Source organism: Drosophila montana, unplaced genomic scaffold (assembly GCF_035044405.1).
Source record: "Drosophila montana isolate Dmon_TW-CO22-7 unplaced genomic scaffold, ASM3504440v1 contig_1_1, whole genome shotgun sequence".
NCBI lineage: Eukaryota > Metazoa > Arthropoda > Insecta > Diptera > Drosophilidae > Drosophila > Drosophila montana.
The window spans coordinates 1,768,503-1,790,383 of record NW_026996920.1 but is presented as its reverse complement, the minus strand read 5'-3'; the positions used below and the strand labels follow the sequence as shown (position 1 = coordinate 1,790,383).

Below are 21,881 nucleotides of genomic sequence, written 5' to 3'. Positions count from 1 at the left end.
TGTGCTCGGCTCCCCTTAAAATCCAAATAAACTCCGGTAGAACTTGCACTTCGGCCTGTATACGTTAAGGATCGGACAATAAATCCAAAATAAATCACTAAATCCTTATACCCTATCTTATCCTATATATATGTATGAATCATGTGACCAAAATTGTTGTCCTAGCTCTGCGAGATATGCTCACGAAAAAGGCATTTATCGATGGGAAATGGGGGGAGTTATTGAAAATTAGAAAGAAAAAGCTTTTTATTTAAATAAATTTTTGTCAGGCTCAAAAAGCGTACTTATCCATATTTTTAACATGTCGCAAATATTCGTTTATCGTTGTTTATTAAATAGCTTTTGCGACATATTGTTGTCACATATTACTGTAATAAAAAGTGCCCACATACTTAGTTACATCTGAACGGCATAACGCAACCTGCCCTTAACCGACCTGACATTTCGAACCCTGACCATTGTACCCCAGTGTACACTAATTAATTTGTTATTTCAAATACACTTAGGCAAGCACTCGTACAATTTTTTTTTGTCTATCTTTCACTTAAAAGTCTATTGCTTGTCTCTGAGTCATGGTTGACTATTGTGGTAATTTGCATATGATCTGCTCTCGGAGCAAACAAGTTTCTTAAACTAAAATTTATGAGGGTTTTTAAAGCGCGAAAATGTCATCGGCAGTCCTCAAACGAGTTCTTTAAGAGTCCAACGCTGCACTTACCTACTTCTGAACGTATGTACATATGTATGCTAGTACATATATATATATATATGTGTAGATACTTTGAACGCTTTGTATCTCTCATTGTCGTTGAACTGAATGAATGTTCTGGTATCTGGTATGACTGACGGAGCATTAGCCGCCCTTGGCCACATTGCCCCGTACAACAGCCAAAATGCGGTAAGGCTGAACACTTTGTTTTTGGTTCATTGTGGCTCATGAATAACAAAAACAAAAAACAAAAAAAAAAAGTTATTCTAAGGTAAAATACATTCACAACATGAAAAAGGTATATTGGTTTTGTGCAATTTGACGGTTAGTTACAATGATTTAAAGTCGTATTCAGTTTGTGCTTCTTAACTACGGTTGTAGTTGAATTTGTTGAATATGTTAATACAGAATTGAAGTCATTTTTGCGTAATTTAACCTTCAAAGATTCCAAAGAATCATGAAGAGGTATTGAAGTCTATAGTCTATAACCAAGTTATAACCGTTTAAAAAAAAACTTGCTCAGTAATTTTTTTTCGATTTTCCAATTCAAAGCCCCGTATAGCCCATAACATATATGGTACTGAGCTAGAACAATGTACGGGCGTTTTTTCAATTAGATATGATGTTATATAAATTTGCTTAGTTTGACAAGATAATATGTTTATATTGTGTAGCTGTTATGCCATTAACCTGTTGTTACGCTTACCCTATTGAAATACAGCAAACAGAATTTGTGCTTCATGTTTTTTTAAATTTTTAAGAACTGTTTTATTGGTAGTGATAGGGGCTATTGGAAGATATTGTGCTTATGTTTTATGATATACGAAAAATCGTACTAATATATTTTAAAAATTCCCTTCAACCCGATTGCAATCAAACACAGTCGACAAGTTTAATCAAAGCAGTTTAGGAGGAGAGAAAGAACTCATACAGAAAAGTTATTATTTATTATTATTAATCGATGAAAAAGTTATTATTGAGTTCAAATTATCAATCAATACCAATCCGCAGCCTAGAAACTTGGCTCGAGAACAGCAGTCAAAGAAGATCGACTATCGACAGAAGAGATTTTTGGCACATTTCAAAAGTTCAAATTACAGACGAATTCTTTATTTTATCGCCATGTTTTGGACACGTCTCACCAATTATTTCTCGTGGGCTTAGTCTCACCTCAATTACACGCTGGCTTTTAAGCGTATTTCGTCCGCAATACGTTTTTACGTTCGTCTTCTATTTGCTAGCAACAGGCTCAGTTTAGAATCGCGCAGACTCACAGGTGATTCTCTTTGTTGGACGTGACCTTGCGAATAGTTGCAAAAGACGCGAACCGTCTCGAGCGGCGGCTCTTGAAGTCTCTGGCTGACATTTTGGCCGGGTTTCACGTGTTACGAATACACTTTAATTGCCTTTTAATGATAGACGCAAATGTGTTGGGTTCGCAAGGGGCGCAGCAGCGTGTCTAGACCAGAGGACATCCATAAAATAGTCTACAAACTTGGAAATTAAACAATAATAGTTGACAACATTAAAATTATGCAAACATAAATCTCAAGATACATATACAAAAATGGCGCCCAGTAGCTAAAATATATGTAAGTATGTATGTGTGTGTGTGTGCGTGTGCTTATTATTTGAACATATTTTATGTGTCTTTTGAACGCATTTTATTTATTTCGTCGTATTTTTCTTGACTCTGGTGAAAAAATCGCAGCCGGAATGGCAGCGTCAGCTCAGCGCAGTTTTCATTTATTTTCTGTTACTCTTGTCATTGTCGTTTTTCCCATTGTTGTTGTTGCTGTTGTTGTTGTTGTTGTTGTCACTGCTGCTGTTACTGCTGCTGCTTGGCCAGGGCCACTTATGGCCCAAGCGCCCAACGGGTTCAACAACCGACAAAAAAAGAGGAGCAATGCAAAAAATTGGCATCAAACAACAGAACTTACTTAAGATAAACGGGGCGAAGGATGGTGAAGGGATGACGAACGGGGCACACATGCAACGTGCATTAAAATTGTAACTATACCATCTTTCATCTCTCTCTCACTCGCTCTCTCTCTATATACGTATCTCTCTCTCACACACACACACGGATGCAGACAGTCCATCTCCTACTTCAGCCTTACAAGCTAAGTGCTATTCATATGTAGCTCTGCTTTCCCAGGCTGCTGTTCCTGATATGTGGATATGTGTGCTCGATTTGATCCTTTTAAACTTTATCGTTTTGCCCCTTCGCTGCTGATGTTTGCCTTGTTGGGATTTTTTCGTCGTCTTTTTCGTACAATGTACCCATTAAAAATGGCAAAAATTGTACACTGGAAGCTAGCATTTCCCGATATGACTTTGTTCATGCGAGGTTAGGCCGGTAAACTTTTCCCCACGCATCTATGCAATGGGTTGCCACGCCCCTTACGCGCACCCCTATCAATTTTCCACTTAACAAAGTAATAATTAAACTCCAAGCTACGACAAGTTTTGCTGTTTGTATGTTACATATTATTAGGAAATTACCCGTCTTCGTCGGGGTCAAGTGAATAATGTAGAAAATTCAATTGATACTGGAATTTTTCAAAAATATACAAAACTTTTTTAGGGCACACATTGACCACATATTTATCATTCCTCGCCCGTCCGCCTTCTTTACAAACGCTAGCTGAAAATGAAGTTCTGCTCTCGTTATTCATATTAATTGTCTTGCCTTATGCACACAAAAGAAATTTATTTCAAATACACATTTTCTGTCTTTCTCTGGAACTTAAACTCGTGCTCAAACAACTGCCAGAGCATGCATTTAGTAGCTTTGTAGTTGACAAAACAATTCAAAAATAAACAAAAAGTTGGCTATAATTGTTAACTGTCATTCATTTTCCATAACTTTATCTGTCTTTATTATTTAATATTAATGTTTTTCTTATTTAATTGTGAATAAAATTAAATAGAATAAACAAATATTGAAAATGTAAAATTCTGCTGGAGTTGAACCGGCGACCTCTTGTTTGTTAGTCCGACGCTCAAAAACCTAATCTGTCTTTATAACTTAATATTTACCTTATTTTATTGTGAATAAAAACAGATAGAATAGACAAATATTGAAAGTGTCAAATGCTGCTGGAATTGAACCTGCGACCTCTTGCTTGTTAGTCCGACGCTCAGACACATAGGCTCATGGCGTCGCTATACAAAGGACAATTATATGGCTCTTGGTTGTTCCTTCACTTAAAGGTCGAATTTGCCAAAGCCCAAGTTGGTGCTTTCTTTCGACCCAAAAGGAAACTTCAGTAAAAATGTCAGCCTCGTATCTCTTACGGCTTCAATCAGGATAAACTAAATTATATATATATCAAGGGTAGAATTAACCTTGTTATAACATAAAATATATACATACTAACTACTTTATGTAGTAGTAATGATTTTATTTATATCTTCGATGTTTATGTTCCAAAATTGCATAGCTAGCTTTAGCCTTTTAAAACTCTAGGATTATGGAGAAATATTTTCCGAGTTTTACCTAAAAAACTTTGTTTCAAAATCGATATTTATCGATATTATGAAAATAGGAAGAGATATCGAAACAAATGATAAACTCATTCTGCATATAATATAGTGGACTATATATTTTAAATTTTAAAACGATCCTTTTGTAAATTGCAAGGACCTTCGATTAGAGTTATAAAAATATCTTTGCCATCTTATGAAATATAATATTCATACAATTTTTTAAGGCAACTCAATTAGGTTTTATGATTTGGTAACATATTATGTATGTGTTCCATGTAGCAAGCTTAAGTTTAAGACCGCGTTTGATGAAACCGATATTTTTATATTTTAGATCCCAAAAAACCGAAATTTATAGCTAAGAATTATACTTTGTCAAGATTTTTTTTAATTTTAATTATTTGAATCTTGACTATGTTTATTTATGTTTTGTTATGTTATGCAGCTAAGTTTTCCTTCAATTTTTCACTTGCAAACTAAATTTTCAAAAAGGCTAATCGTGCACTAACTTCACATAAAGTTTATAGTTTGGTCTGTCCGATGCCATCATAAAGTGTATACATCCTTAGTTGGGAGACTTGCTGAATCCTGCTGCTTGTCGAATTGACCGCCTGGATATGTGCAAGCTAGTTTTTAAAGTTTCCTAATAAATTTGCCTTGAACAAGTATATAATTTATTTGCCATCGGATTGTTGTATGAAAACTTTTCATTCAAAAAGAAAGGCAGAGTTTATTGTCCCAATTAATTTAAGTCTTGGAATATATACTCGGCAAATAAAGTGCTAAATTGTTTGGCCCCAATTGGGCGGGCAAAGACTAAAAATCTATAGATATCGATTTCAACACATATTCACCCTACTCAAAATGTTTTTTTGTTTTATTCTAAACTATTTTTCTTTCTTGTTACAGGTAAGCGAAACTAAACAATGACTGAATATACTCGTACGCCAAGTATCCTCAAGTGTAAGTGCAAGTGACAGACTCGACTCCGCTTTCAATTAGTGGTTGCTGGCAAAACTTTTGAATGCAATTCGGAATGGTATTTCTGCAGGCTAGCCTGAGCCACGTCCCTCCCACTGCTTTTACCTTCCCAGTGCGAAGGCCCGGTGGTGCACGGACAAGGTCAGACGGACAAGCGTTCAACTTTTTGCAGTTATGCAATCGTGGGGATGGGATTTCTCAATCCCATTTCCCAAGCGCGCATCTTTGGACTTGGCAAGCAGACGCCTGCCAGTGTTGCCTCCGAATCTTCCAACTTTTTATGGGCACTCGCAAATGCGGCAACTTAACGAGGTCAGGGTGAGGCCATATCTTGTTCTGATCATGGGTGTGGAGAGAACCACACGTCCCAGTCGAGATGATGATGTCACTTCTCAAGCATACTGCCCAAAAAATATCAAAATGGTAACTGCAATTTAAACAGTGACAGCTCCTTCGAGTATTTTGGCATTTGTTGCTCTCTAGCCAAGTGAAAATTTCATCGAGTAATCGCCGGCATTAAAGTTGACAGCCTTGGTAGGCAGTGCCCATTTATTTTCAGACGTCAGATCGACAATCAGCTTACATGCAATGAGTCTTTTTTTTTCACAAATACTCGAAAAGGATGAAATAAAGCTGTGTTCTGTCTCCGACTCCAGATACATTGAATACATAATACAGTTATTAGAAGTCATAATTACAAGTCAATTGAGTCGTGTCCAGTTTTCTGTCCGTCTGGCTTATCGCATTGATTTAAGAGTTAGAGCTAGATACACCAAATATGCAGCTCAGTTTCGCCCATAAAGCGATTACTCAGTGTTCAATTATGACATTTAAATGCGTCCACATCTGAACGCAAGGTTAAATGAGCCTTTTAGCTTTAAGACTTTTATCCTAAGGTAGCCTTCTTTCTTGTTTATTTGTATGCCCTTAACCCATTGAAAATGGGTAAGAATAGTAATAAAAATGGTTCTGTGCAAATGTTTTAACAGGCAGAAGGATTCGTCTCGCTATTCTTGCTGAGCATTAAGAGCCGAGTCGATTAAGTTCGCAGATGATTATTTATTTCAAATCATCGATAACTTGCCCCATTTGCATAAAATCGATTGAAATCTAAATTAGCAAGTTATGTTTTAATAGCTAGAGTCACTTAATTAAACATGTAGCTTCTCGATATCACTTCTCCACATGCCTCTAAATCAATTAAGGATGTCATCTTTTTGTGAAATACACATATTTTATGGCTCTATAAGATCTACTAAAAAAAATTCCATCCAGAGCGGTTAAAAAAGGCGGAAGTTATTGGCTATATGTTCATAAGTGCACGTATGCATTTATATTATAAGCATACGTTCAGTTGAATGATCAGGCCTGAAAACATGTCCGAATGAGCATGGTAAATGGTAACTCTTCAAGTCACCTTGAATGCGTTTGACCCATGAATTAAACACCGACATGTCCTAGGTGTTTATGACCTCAGACTACTCTAGATATGAGCACCATGTCTTATTCGAGTTCGAATTCAAGTTCAAGAGTGTCTTCTAGATGAGTTAAGGTAAGACTGAGGATTGCTTTATGCAAAGACAATATAAAAACATTTGAATGCCATCCAAAATTTCTAGTCTGACTTTTCGCTCCTCAAACTTTAAGTTGGAGAGCGCGAGAGTACCGATTTATTTTTTAATTCTTATTTATATTGTCTTTGTCTTGTGTGATAGGCAATCCATCAATTTAAATTGGCAAAAGTAAATCTTCGGTGTGCCAAAGATAGCCGTGCTTTCTCATTATGTTTTTTTATCGCTTGACCGACCCTGTATCAGTCAGGTCTAAATTCCTGCATAGTTGAGTTGGAGGAAACTTATATATTAATACTGATTTCAGCCATTAATTGGAATAATCGGTTTTGCTGCTACGATTGTGTTTTGTGTATAAGCTATTACTTTAAGTTTTTTCGGTTAATGAGTCTACGGAGAATTCATTTTTTCATATGTGAGAAGGTCTAAAAAGCGCGAGCTTCGTTTGGTAATTGGTTAAATGTAGGTGAGGATGTATATATATATATATATATATATATATATATATATATATATATATGTATATATGTCAGATGTGTTAATTTATCTATTAAATGGTCAACAAAAACGAGTGTCTTCCTAATTATTCAATGTATCAAATTATAAAAATTAAGTGCTAAAAGCCTAATTAGAATACACAATTTTCTAATAGCGTGACCGACCGATGGAGGTTCTCGATGCTCGTTTCTTATTGATACCCTAAACAATTGAAAATGTTTTGATGGAGCCAAAATTTTTAAAAGTGAATTGTATTTGTTGTTCTCTCAATTAGCTTTTATAGTATGTATCGATAATTAAAATCGTTTGAGCCGCATTCATTAATTTAATTCCCGTGAAAAGACTAATTTTTATACGTTGCAGTTGCAGTTTGTTTGAGCCTAACGCATTGCTTACTTATTTGCATTTTTTGCCAGTTGTGCAGCGGCTTAGGAATGACTCATAGCGTCGTTTTACGCCAATTGTTTATTTAAGCGTGTCTAACTCATGACGCGTTTTGACGCAATTAGCAGTCGTCGATTGGAAGCATTGCAACACACGTGTTTACAGTCATGCATATGCATAATTTCCCCCAAACCTTAAAGTACCCCTTTAGCTACTACTTAAATGCAAATGTTCAAAAAATGATTCCAAAACATTCGCTGTTACACGAATTATAATTGTGTCGACTCATCGGGGGTTGGAACTGCAGGTTAAGGTACGTCCGGTTCATGTTTATCCGGTTGGGTAACAATATTGCCTGTCATTAAGAATATCTTGGCATCAATATAACAGATTTGCGATAAACTTAAATACCTAACTATAAAAAGAGACCCTCAATATTCTATTTCGCTATTTAACTATAAGAAATCTACAAGTCAGAAAGACATTAATCTGAATCGGAATTCTTCAAAGCAGCATCAAATTAGTTTGCATACAAACAACTAAAAATAAACTAAGCACGTTGTCCTCGTCGAGAAATAAACATATTATACATGCATGTTTTCACATTTCGAGGAACTATTGTAATAGCCTCCGCAAGGATATAGTTTGTACCAAGGTTGTGTAAATTGTTGCAACAGGTGTATATGGCTAGTGAATGTGGGGAATGTAAGGAATGTCAGCTACAGAATCCAGTCATGCTTATATCCCGCACTTAGGTGTTATTTTCACTCTTCTTGCTTGGGGTAAAGTGCGCTCGTCCTCATTAAAGAGTGTTGCTGCACTTGGAAAACTATTTGTTTAAATCGGAATGTCTTAAAATAATATTTGCGTTTTTTACATTACAAGCTCGTAAAACTCAAACGAATATTTACCCAATATATAGCCCACAATTTCTTCGCCGCAAAATTTGCCAAATCAACAACAATTTGCGGTTTTGTTTGTACAATAAATCCTAAAATATTTGTTCTCGATGTAACGAGAGCTGTGCTGGAACGAAAGAACAACCCGGACATGTGTTCGGTACGTGTAAAGGCTGGGAAGAAAATACAATTTTGAATGCAATTAAAATTAAAAGATGATTCAAAGATGTCCATGTGCCAAAAATGAGTTCTACTTACCTAAATTCATAACGTCGTATAATTTGCTTGCGAAGCAAGGAATCGAGCTAAGAGTACCAACCTTTGCTAGGTAGTTTTTGCGCTCCTAAGCTGTTTAGCATTAATTAAGTTTAAGTTTAAGTACAAATAGCCGCCACTCTGACGCATTCGCCTTGCAAGTATTTTACTGTCTGCTGGCCAAATGTTAAGCCCCACCCTGTCTACACCCGCACAGAACTCCCCAATCCGCAGGCCTCGACGTTTAACTGTGTGCTGCCTCTTAACACTTTGCAACCCGCCGGAGCTGTCTAGTCGGTATTTATACCCTTGCAGAGGGTATTATAATCTTATCACGATATGTGTAACGCATAGGAGGAGGCATATTCGACCGAGCTGGTCCATATAGTATATATATTTGGAATCGAGATGAGATTGTTTTGAAGACATTTTGACCAAGCGTTTCTTCTCACATGTATCCTGTCAGAATCCAAGTATTATACCATATAGCTCCAATAACAATAATTGTTCTGTAATAAGATGTTTGTATTAAAACACAATGCAGATGCCTGCAAGGGTATTATATCTTCGATGTACGAAAAATGGCATATCTTTCTTGTTTATATACCCTTTACCCTTTTAATGATGGGTACATTATATTGCAATCTATTAGAAGTTACAATATACAAATTTTATTCTTTTATGTTATTAAAATTAAAATTAAAAAAAAAAATATTGGTAAAGGTATAACAATGAAAATATCATAAATGTCGGGCCCAACACATAGAATTTATTGTGTACTATATTAACCAGTTACCATATTATGTACTAAATGAAGCGTAAGGGTATCTTATAGTCGTCCATTCCCGAGCACTGTTTTCTAGCTTGCTTCATTCCGTGATGCATGTAAATTACACCGGGCACACTCAGACTTCCCCTGCCTATTAAATGGATTGCACTTTCAGCTGTTGTTGTTATCAACTATCATCAATTCTACTTTGCAACGGTACGCATCAACGCACTAAACTGACATTTTTACACCTAAGTGGAGAGTACGTGGAATGGAGCCACAGCCAAAGAACGGCTGGCTATGCGGGGCTACTTTTTACGGCTGATTGGGTCCCGCCCCAGCTTTACGAATATTTATGTTCCCCCATTCTTGTGTGCATATACATATATGTCCATAGTAAAACAACTACTGCCTGAATTAGGCTCGAATGAAACTTAGTCTTGTCTTGTTTTGCCCTTGCGGAGAGTATTAAAATTTTATTCATTTAACTTAGATTCGGGTCTGTGCTGCAGAAATAACATATTTAAAAGGCGGAATGGATCGGTCAGAAATTGTGCTATAATGCAAAACTTGTTGCTTCTAAAAATATTTTGAGCACAACTCTCGTAAAGTGTGAACAAAATTATATAAAAGAAGGTTACCGAGTTATAGCTGTGCAAATTTTTATTGCCAAGCTTTTTAACAGCCATGTATTGAAAGAAACTAGGGTCAGTGTATGCCATAGTCGGTCCTCCCGCCTAGTTCTTGCTATCTTGATGAATCTTTTAATAGCTCCTTCTATTTGTTTGGACAACATCGCATACATATGTCAGAGTCAGCCGGGTCGGACCAAGGTATGTATCTAATAGCCGGCAGCCGCAAAATAACTACTATTTCATGTTCTCATCGAGTTGTTGGATAAACAATATTCCTAACACGGATCTACTTTACTTCACAGCTGTTGGCTGAGGTGTGATCGTCCATTTGTCAAATGTCTGCAAGGGGATATCACTTTTGGCACCCCTAGGATAATTTATTCATAACAATAACATCATTTCACTGTGTACTAAACCTTACTCTTCTGTTCTCGTGTGTTTGCAGGTCCAACGGCCGTTCAAATGGTGTCCCACAACCGACAGCCGCCGACGATGACGATGCCGGTGCAGGTGCCACCATATGTAAATGAGAATGGGACACTGACCCATGTTGTGCTGCCACCGCAGCAGTACCAGCAGTTGCATACCGCACAGGGTCATCTGCATGCAGCGCCATTTGTAAGTAACATTTTTCGAATTACAAAACTGCATGGCACAATCACTCAATTTATTGTATACTTACTCAAAGGTTAATTGTAACCTCCATATTAATGCAGACATTTTCGACCACGAAACATATTATCGACCCTACATACAGGCAAGCCCATCCACCTCAAGGCTTTAAGTTTTAATTGGTTGTCGTCACATAATCATTAGGCAGGTATTTAGTAGTTTTGTCCTCCATTTACCATCCCGTTGGATTTTTTGGCAAGTATGAATATTCCCAAAATGAATATTCCCAAAAAATTCAACCAATTTTCGCCAATTTTTCACAGTTGCGGGTGAAATTCCAAAAAAAGAAATCATAATATGCGAAACTGACAAGAGAAATTAACATTGGGAAAGTGGTTTTCATAGAGAAAAAAGCAAATGAAATGTATTTAATACACAATCAGACAAATTTCCATTACCTATGCGACACATAGCTCAAATCTCCGATCCCACGATGGCCAGAACTCCTAAGCTGCTCGAACTCTTGCTGACATGCTTTTGCCCCTTACATTTCAGGATAAAAAGAAGCATCTTTATAAATGTTAGCTAGCTGCTCTTACTTGTGAGTTGGCCAGCAGCCAGTCAGACAGTCACGCTTTCCTAGCTACCAGCAACGTAATATAAAACTAATAAAATTTATAGTTTATTGAGCGACGATCGTCAACAGCAATTAAAAATCTGCCGCAACAACAATTGGCAGTGCATATTATATTTTCAAGTTAAATAAAAATAGTTTAAATAAACCAAGTACGAGTGAGATGTACGTAAATGGGGACTAGGAGCTACCCTGCACTCAGTTTCGGATTGTCGTACTAACACACAAATGCTTACGGGATGCGATATCTATACCCTTTCCACTCTAATAAATATTACTAATAATTCAATGTTTATTGTCCAACTGCTATACAATTTTAGGCCAAATGATCTGTCTGAGGTTGACTCGACTTGTCGTTTGGGCCTAACCCAAAGCTAGCTTCCATAGTATATAGCTAATGTATATACTATGTATATACTGCTGTGTAAGCAGAGTGTATATAAAATATTACGTGCCTAAAGTTTCTGTCGAGCAAACCAGATTCAGCTGAGGTTTTCCTGGAACCAGACAACGGGCTAAACCCAGCCATCTGTTAATTTGCAGTGTCGTGTCGGCAAACAATTGCTACAATAACTTAAATATACGTACAAATTATGATTGAAAATAGCAAGTGCCAAATGATGCGATAAAGACAGAAGCAGGCCTTCCTTAAATACAGTAAAAACAGAAACAGTTTAGAATTAGCTTAATCATTGCAATATTTACCGTCGCTTTACATAGTTAAGATTCCTAAAAGAGCGAATTGCATTAGTTGCTGGGTAAAAGTTTTACCTATTTTGCGGAGCAGATAATATCTTTTTGGATTGATCTTTCATAAAACCTAGAGCAGTCTTGGTTCAATATTTGGCGACTCTAGCTCTGAAACTGAGGAAGATATACATAGGGCGGAAATGGGCATTGAACGTTTTTTGAAGAGCATCTAGACATTTTCCTGCTAAGATAGCTAACTCTAGATTTTAAAACTGTGGGAGCGAAAGACTTAAACAAATATTACCTCATGAATGAAAAATTGTATACTTTAATATTTAGTTCGGGTATATGAGCATTCCACAAAATCAATTTACTCTTTACACTTGTGAATGAGTATAAATAAGCCCCAAACAACTCGAATTTTTGATATTTTCTATGACTTCGCCCGAACCACTGTGCAACTGTTAAACGACTCACTCATACGTATGTATGTGTGTATGCGTGAACATGTTATTTACAGCCCAATTTTAGGCAGAGGGAGTCTTTTTATTACATCTTATTCCTGTCGTAAGTGTTGCCGTCCTGCATGCTGCTGGCAATCTTATTACGATAAGGTTCAGTGTTCATCTAACTACGCCTTCAGTGAGCATTGCGGGCACAGCATAGATGCGCACATACCTATATATTATACATATATACTTAACTGCCCTGGGCTGCACTCGGCACCAGTCACCCACTGGCATTGTGTAGGGTACTAAAACTGAAATGTTGCAGCGCCAACAGCTTCATCCGGGGTCATATGTAGAGCAGCAGAAACATCGTTGCCGACGACGCGTCGTCACGCTTAGTTACTGAAATAAAAGTGACGGGGTTTTTTTTTATACTCTTCAAGAGGGTTGTATAATTTTGCCACAGATTTCGAACTACTTACGGGCAAACATTCATAAGGATAAAGAATTGATCCGATATGGGCATGTCCATTCATCAATTTGTATGCAAAGATAGAAAGTTCGCATGTGTTAATGAGATTGAAAATATATCATGCATAAGTCTGCCAGGGTATTTCATCTTCGGTACCCTTCTCTATGTTTTTCCATTTAAATTTTCTGTTCCAAATTTTCATGACTGTAGCAGCCACAAATTTACTGAGACGAAAGCCAACTTCCGCTTCATTTTCGCAATCTCATTATCACTTGATTGTATGCTAATTTAAATAGCTAGACTCTTATACCCTTGCGTAAGTATTATAATTTTGACACGAAATGTGTGACGCATTCAAGTAGACATCTCCGTCCAAATATAGTATGTATGAAGAGTCTTGATCAGAGCTTGATATTATATAGTCTCTTATTATATTTTATATATTATATTATATTATATATACATTCTATGTTTCTTGGGACAACAATGAGCACATTTATTATATATTACACACAGAATCCTAATCTAGCGGAATTGAATATTGGTTGGCAATAGTTTTTGTGTGAAAGAGACTGATTTAGATCTAGATTTATACCACAAACAATTAAATAACTGATCTTATAATCTACATATGACAGAAACTAAACATGTCTCGGAGATGAGAGCTGGAAACCCACAATTTGGTATTAAGGTTCACGTATATTTAACATTTATGAAGCCTCGCCCGTTCCTTCCAAAATTAACAGTATAAGCATTTTAAGAGATATAACCGTGCTCAGTATTTGCACACAATTGGAAGTCATTAGATAAATGGGGTTTATGCAAATTCCACAAATGTACTGTTAAAATTGGTTTTTTGTGTAGTAGTATAGTGTACAGGGTATCTCCTCGTTGAGCATTGTAACTTGCTTTTTATTATTATGTGTAATAATGTCAATTTGTAATATGGCTCTCGTAAAGCAAACAGCTAGGTGGTGCACTTTTTAAAGCTGCTGCCGCGACCGCATTTAAAACCAACAATTTGCCAACTTGATGGCAATAATCGCACCACTTGCTAGAAAAATATGTTAATATCGGGCTTATGCAACTAATGTTTTAATATTGCTTCGCCACATTTGGCTCGAACGATGTTTTTCTTGTAATCGAGCAATTTTGCCAAATAAAATGCTTTAAATTACTCTCTGTAATGCAAATGCGCGCGCAGCGTTTATCGGGTTCGTTTAGCAGTAACATGATTGCAGAACAGCGTTGCCAGAGTCAGTATTTATCGATATTTTCGTATCGATAGATTTTTGATACGCCGGAAATATATACATTGTCTAAAAAGCAAATAAAAATGCATATACAATTTCATTGACAAATTTCTTATAATAATAAGCAACGATTCAAGAATTCCGCCTATTTTATTAACATACTTATGCGATACACAACTATCATTCCACCATTATTGCATTCCTAACAGACACATTAGAGCATAACAATGAGTTACCATAACAGAAAAAATACGTGCGTTAAGTAGACAATGTTTACTAGCTAATCGGGTGAAGTACAGAACGTCAAATTTAAAAGAATTAATTGAAAATTCACAACAACAAAAATAAAACTATAAGTCTCCCGAAAATGAAAGCCTAAACTCAAGTTCCGGTAGCGATGAGTGATTTGAAAAGTGATTTTTTGCGATTGTTTATCAGCGCGTAGTTGGCGTTGGTTTATTTATAGTTATCGTTGACGTGGTTAATTATTGCACAGTCGCTGTCTGAAATGAAGCCGAAGAAGATTCAAGAATCTACGACGACCACGTCGACAACTGAAACAATTGTATATGCACTTAGCGAAATTGTTATTGGTCGCAATTGAACTAAACCTTTTATTCCGCTTTCAGATAAGCAGCAATGGCACATCGCATTTCTATACGCCGCTGCCTGGCTATCCTCCGGGTCCTGGACCGACTGGCAATGGGCCACCTCACTATCATATGCCGCCGCCGCCGCCTCCACCAGGCGCCCAGCAGCAGCCCACGTCCGCTACGGGCGGCGGAGTGGCTCCGCCAACGCCCCAGCCGCATTTACATTCCCCGCACTCGCCATCACCACCCCACTATAGGGACGAGCGTAGTCAGCGGCAGCACATGAAGATGCTGCGTAGGTTGGAAAAGTGGCGCGAGCTAAGAAGTAACTACACATACTATCTAACTAACACTTCGTTTAAGAAGAAAACTTATTATTCTGTTCAATCCATAGACTCCACCATGTCCACGCCCACGCACTCGCCCTCTCCGCGACGCAGTGACACCAATGGGCATTACAACAACAGCAACAACAACAACAACATTCCAGGAACACAGCAGCAGCACAACACTCACATGCACAACCATGGACGTCACGTGCCGCACCAACAGCAGCAGTCACAATCGCAGTCGCAGCAGCGCAACGCGGCCGTTTTGAACCCAACTGGGCAGCAGGGGGAAGTTGCCACGGGTAGCAGTGCGGGCGGTACCAGCTCTGTGGGCACATCTGACGATGGCGAGGACACATCGAACTTGGCCCCCGAAGATGAGGAGGACTACAAGGCTTTGATTGTGGAACAGATTTCGGCCATCGATAAGCCGGAGGTGATCGACGTTAGTTCGCGCACCGCAAAAATCATTTGGGTCCCGCCGTCCATCACGGACGCGCTGCTGGTAAACGTGCGGGACTTGCGCTACCAAGTGCTACTTAGTGACACGGGAAAACAATGCAAGTACAAGAGTCTCTACCGCGGAGAGGCATACGAGTGCATTGTCCAGGATCTACAGCCGGGGCAGGAGTATTTGGTGCGGCTGCAAGTGCACTATCAGCAGCTGCAGGGAAGCGTCAGCGAGCCCGCCGAGTTCAAGACGCCGGCTTGCGAGCCGGACCAGCCGCTGCCTCCAAAGCTGGTGTCGCGCACCAAGAGCTCTATTAATTTGCGCTGGACGGCGCCGGCAGCCAACGGAGCGCCCATTCAACACTATCTGTTGGATTACGACGAGGGGCGTGGCAATGCACTGCAGTTCGTGGAACTGGCCAAGGTCAGAGCCAAGCATTACGTGCTAAACAAGCTGCAGTCGACGACCGTCTATAGCTTTCGTCTGGCCGCCGTTAACGAGGTCGGGCAGTCAGCGTATTCGCAGGTGACCAGCTACAGTACAGCCGGCAATCCGCCCACAGCGCCCATGGCACCCCAGTTGCAAGCTTGCAGCGCCAGCTCGCTGCACCTCGTCTGGGATCGGCGACCCCAGGACGGCGACTTTCTGCTGCAGCTGCAGGATGCCGAGTCCGGACATGGTTACCTGAACAGCTACAAGGGAGGCGATACCCACTATGAGTGCCTGCAGTTGCGCCGCGCCACCAGCTATCAATTTCGTTTGCGTACCGAAAATGACGCCGGAGTTTCGCCATGGTCGCCGGAGGTCAATTACAGTACGGCTGCAGAGCGCCCTGGCCGACCGGGAAAGCCACATGCAAAGGGCAAGATACACGGGACTCACTTCAAGGCGCGTTGGGAGCCACCTGCGGACACGGGTGGATCCGATATATTGCGCTACCATCTGGAGCTGAGCGCCGGACCCAGTTTCGAGCGCATTTACTCTGGCAGTGAAACGGAAGCTATGTGCGAGCGCCTTCAGCCGGGCATCACCTACCAGTTACGTGCCTGCTGCGAGAGCCCCGCCGGCCAAAGCCCGTTCTCGGACATTGCGCATGTGACCACGGAAGCAGTGCCACCAGGCGCTCCGCCACAGCCTCAGTGCGATGCACCACCAACACCTTACGCGGCTCTGTTAAGGCTAAGCCCTCCTGAGAATAATGGCGGGGCACCTGTTCTGGAATTTGAGGCGCAACTCCGCTGCCTGGACACATTACAGCAGACGCCAGCGCAGCCGCCACAAATCGTATACCGCGGCAAACAGGACTTCTTTGTGGCGCAGCAGCTGGCGCCAGGTGGTCTCTACGAGGTGCAAGCGCGTGCCATTAATCGCGTCGGAGCGGGCAATTGGTCTCCGTGGCTGCGCTTTACAGCCGCCGCAGCACCACCCGGTCCACCCAATGCGCTCCAGGTGCTGGTCAAGTCCGCCACACATTTGAGCGTCAATTGGCAGCCGCCTGCGCTGCTCAATGGATCCGCCGTGAGTGGCTACACCTTGCAGAGCGCCAGCCAGCAGCTGGATGAGCCGCAAGTGGAGCCGCCGAGCACACAGTTCAACGGCTGCTACCAGGGCTCCCAGACCTTTGTGGAGCTGCGCAATCTGACGCCCTACACGCGCTATTATCTACGCGTGCTGGCCAGCAATGCAGCCGGCACGGGACCTGCTACGGACGTGGTGTGCGTCTCAACGCCCGCCGCAGTGCCGGGCGCTCCGCAAATGCAGGGCTACGAGTTCACCGCCACGGAGGTTACACTGAACTGGACGGAGCCGGCCTCGCATGGCGCTGCAATCTGCAGCTACAACATTGAGTATGGTGAGCGGACGATTGCCACACCCGATGCCTGTACGCGATACACGGTAGTTGGGCTAACACCGGAGACCAGTTACAAGTTCCGCGTGCAGGCGGTCAACGCGATAGGCGCCGGAGTTTTCAGTGCTTATGCCAAGCTAACGACGCAGCCGGCGCCGCCAGCTCCGCCCAGGCTGGAATGCAGCGGCTCTGGCCACAACTACATAAAGCTAAAGTGGGGCGAAAGCGGCAAAACCGGCGGCTTTAACGCTGTGGCAAGCGGCGGTGCCGGCGGCGCAACCGGTGCTGGCAATGCGGACTTCACCAAGTACTACGTGGAGATGTACGTGGCAAGGGCGAAACAGTTTCAGACCGTCTACTCGGGCACCAACTGCATGTGCAAGATCCACAAACTCCAGGAGCGCAGCAGCTACACATTCCGCATCTACGCGCACACGGACCGCGCCGGCGACGGCGAATACTCCGAGGAGTATATATTCGAGACGAGCGCTACGCTGCCGGCCAACATTAAGGCGCCGCGCGTGGTGCACGAAAGCGTCTGCCTGCTGGACCAGGCCAGCCAGCCGCTCATGCAGCTGACTCTCGAGTGGCAGCATTCAAAGAACAGCTTCAACGATCGCGTCGAGTACGAGCTGCAGTATGCTATTGTCGCATCCACCGACTGCGATTCTTCCAGCTCGCCCAAGGCGCGCAGTACTAGCGGCAGCAGCAACGGGGCCAATGTGGCTCCAAGCAACCTAGATTACAGACAGCTGTATCGCGGACCAGAGACCAAGTTCACCATAGACAATCTGGCGGCGGGAACCTGCTACCAGTTTCGTGTGTGCCCGGTGCGTGTCACACCCGGCGGAGAGCTGTTGCACGGCCAATCATCGACGGCACTGCGCTATCAAGTGCCCAGCGAGCTGGACGCCAGCTCCGCTTCCTGCCACCATCTACATGGGTCCACAGTAGCTCCAAATCAGGCGGCAACGCAGCGCGCTAGCCGCAAGCTCTTGGAACCTAATGGCCCGTCCAGCGGACTGCATCAGCGCTCGGTTAGCGCCTCGGCCATTAGCGGCAACAGTGGAGTTGGTGCGGACGCTCAGGCGATTGGCCGGCTACAGCATGAGCTGTCGGCGGCTGGTTTCAATGCTTGCGGCGATCCGCTGCATCATCACCATCATCATCATCATCACCATCACCAACAGCATCAAGCGTGCCCCGCTGAGGCAACCGCCTCAAGTCTGGCTGCTCCATCCGCCTCCACCTTGCAGCTGCGCGGCAACAGCAGCGCCGCCGCTCATCACATGCACCACCAGCATCACTTGCACCACTCGCACCACATGCATCATGCGCATTTCCCGCACGCCGCCTCCGCCGCCGCCGTTATGGGCGCCTCAAGCAACAGCAGCAACTACAGCATGCCACATGGCGGCGTCCTCAGACGGTTCGCAACCTGGCTGACAGCGCTCTACTACAACAGGAAGCGGCTGACGGACCAGCAGAAGGCCGTCTTCTTCGTGGTTTCATTCGTGTTTGTCACCTTCCTGGTGGCCATGCTAGTGCACATGCTTTGTGGCTGAGCTGGTGGTCACTGCGAACGCGACTCCACACTGTAAAGGTTAACACAAACAAATCCCACTTGGTGTCTCAAAAAAGTGATTTCCATTGACTAGCTGTAAATCACTTGCATTTGTTTATTTTTTATTTTTTATATGTATCTATGTATATATAAAAATCAATTGTACATCTCCTAAATATAAAAAGGAAACAACAATAACAACACACACACACACACATTCACAAACAACTCGTAATAACATTAACAATTATATTGAATCTACACAATTAACATTCTTAAGAACCTTTTATTTACACCTGCAAACATTGATGGTTCGAGGAAAGTGCATCAATGTTTCCTAACGGAACGAAATGTTTCTTCATATAAATATATATATAAATATATATATATATATATATTTGTATTTGTATTTGTATTTGTATTTATTTATGTATGTGACTTACCACATATTTAATCAATTACACACAAGCATATGTATACTACACACAAAAATCTCCATATGTGCTATAGCATTTTGTGCAACAAATTCTCAATGTACATAAAACAAAACGAAACAAACAGTAACAAAAACGAAAACGAGAAGAAAAAAACTAAGCTTAAAAAGTACTTCTTAAAACCTTTACAAACGCCTCTTTTACTGTTAACTGCATTGTTGTTGCGTGTATATATATAACATACTTATATAAACATGGATGTATGTGTATGTATGCACTATAAATATTTAAACGAGTTATAAACAATGAATACCGAAAATTATGAATTTATGAGACTATGTTTCATCATAGTATAAAACTGATAACAAGCATTACTCTATGTGTGTGTGTTTGCAAATGTATATGTATCTATATCGAAATTTAAATCTTTATCTAAATCTAAAAACTAACCAACTATGCAAACAATTATAAATTATATCTGTAGTGCTGTACAATTGTTCTCGATAGCCAATCGATGGACGCTGACAGATCCACAGCCCATTCCGGACTGTTGACAGTCACGTGGAACTGTGTCCATTTCGAGCTAGTTTAACAGACGCTTCTTTCATTCTCTCAACTTTCCATGTGAAATATAACACAATTTATTATTATGATAAACATAAATAAACATCGAAGGCCCCTATTTGAGGCGGCTCTATATATATGAAAAAGATAAAGATAAAGATATCGTAGCATACAATCCAATTATACCAGAGCTTACATGAATTATATCGTGTTAATGGCGGAACATTTGTTGGTTATTATTGACCCTATGCTACGGAGATTTTGCGACCCCAGCTGGGCAAAGCTCTCGTTTATATAAATACACAATATACAAAAGAAATACACAATACAAACAAATATACTTATATATACATGAATATATTTTTTACACAAAAATAAAAATATAAAAAAACAAATTATTTAGTCCATACGATATAATATTTGAAATTTATAGCCTAATGCAACGCAAAGTGATTTATATTCCAATTATTATTATTTTTTCTAATTAAATAAATTAATGTAATCGTTTCTTTCCATAGTTTAATATGAAATTTAAAGAATAATTACAATATAAAAACAGAAGATATGTATGTTTACAACGGTAAATGGTTACAATATATAAATGATTCTATTAGCACTATATTGTACTATTTGTCGAATTATTTGTTTATTATACAGGCATATATATATATATATATATATATGTATATATATATATGTATATGTAATGCATATTTATAATAATTATTTGCAAGAGTATATATACACATATATATGTACATGAATATATTTATCTTTATATATATATATATGTGTATGTATAAAATAAATGCGATATACAAAAAATGTATGGTGTTTTATAGATTGGTTGTGAAATACTTATATACATGGAACACATCTATATTTCAGGTGGGATCCCGAAAAGAAGATTTCCTGGGGCCAGAAACGAACTTAAAATGCAAACAAAGGTGTAATTCAATGAGAATCAGGAAGGAGACCCTCCTGAAATACCTATGATCTGTATATTATCTTTATAAATGTAGCTCTTGTAATCTCCAGAATGTGGGGCTTATAATTGAGAGTCGTGTATTACTAACAGCGATGTATATGAAAGCACATAGCTTTAGAAATAGTCATCAATATGGCAATCATATTACTGATAATCTTCTTCCCGATTCTTTACAGTTCCAGTTGGAATTCCCAAAATCTCTTAAACACGTATTCATTAAGAAGGAGGGCACTTTTCGACAAATGTAACATGCCTTGAATAAATGTTCACAAAGATCCTTGAAAATGAGTTTACGGCTGATCGGATGGCAAATCGAAAAGTTTCATTCAACCGTTTTCTACAAATTTACCTCATTTGCGGGTGGAGTTTCCAAAATCGTATTAAGTCTTAATGTAGAGTTCTGAAATTATGTTCAAAGTTAATCGGGAGAAACTTCTAATAGGAGTGCATTTCGCGAAGTGTGTGAACCAAGGCTTAAATGAATTTTCACAAAGATCTTTTCAATTGAGTTACAACCCAAAAAAACGAAATCGCTGAAACAAGCATTCATTTAGTTTATATCCAGAGTATATTAATAAGGGGGAAGACCCCTCGGGCAAAACTTAAAACATTTATTCCCATGAAAAGTGGATTTTGTGTAAAACTTGAAATATATTTCAAATTTTCATAACGATCCTTGTAAATGAGTTTGAATCCGAAACTTTACCCACGAAACCTTTGCCTCCGATTTTCAGCAAGGAAGAGTGTTTTTTCTCTAAATGTGATATGTCACAAAGAAAATTTCGCTCAATTGTAAGTAACAGTTTTTC

The 21,881-nt window shown here is 40.0% G+C and overlaps 1 protein-coding gene across 4 annotated transcripts in view; it reads left to right on the top strand.

Moving 5' to 3' along the window:
* The window catches only part of mtgo (miles to go), a 60,225-nt gene extending 39,822 nt beyond the window's left edge, over positions 1-20,403 (top strand). For 2 of the 4 annotated variants that reach the window (XM_064679362.1, XM_064679363.1), the window contains 3 exons: positions 10,636-10,808; positions 14,930-15,218; positions 15,288-20,403. In XM_064679362.1, the coding sequence (XP_064535432.1) occupies positions 10,636-10,808; positions 14,930-15,218; positions 15,288-19,087 (4,262 nt within the window). In that variant the 3' untranslated portion in view covers positions 19,088-20,403. Of the gene's footprint in view, positions 1-10,345; positions 10,389-10,635; positions 10,809-14,560; positions 14,866-14,929; positions 15,219-15,287 lie in introns of those variants that run through there. The other 2 variants (XM_064679364.1, XM_064679366.1) reach the window with 2 other exon arrangements.
* Positions 20,404-21,881: the final 1,478 nt, after the last annotated feature.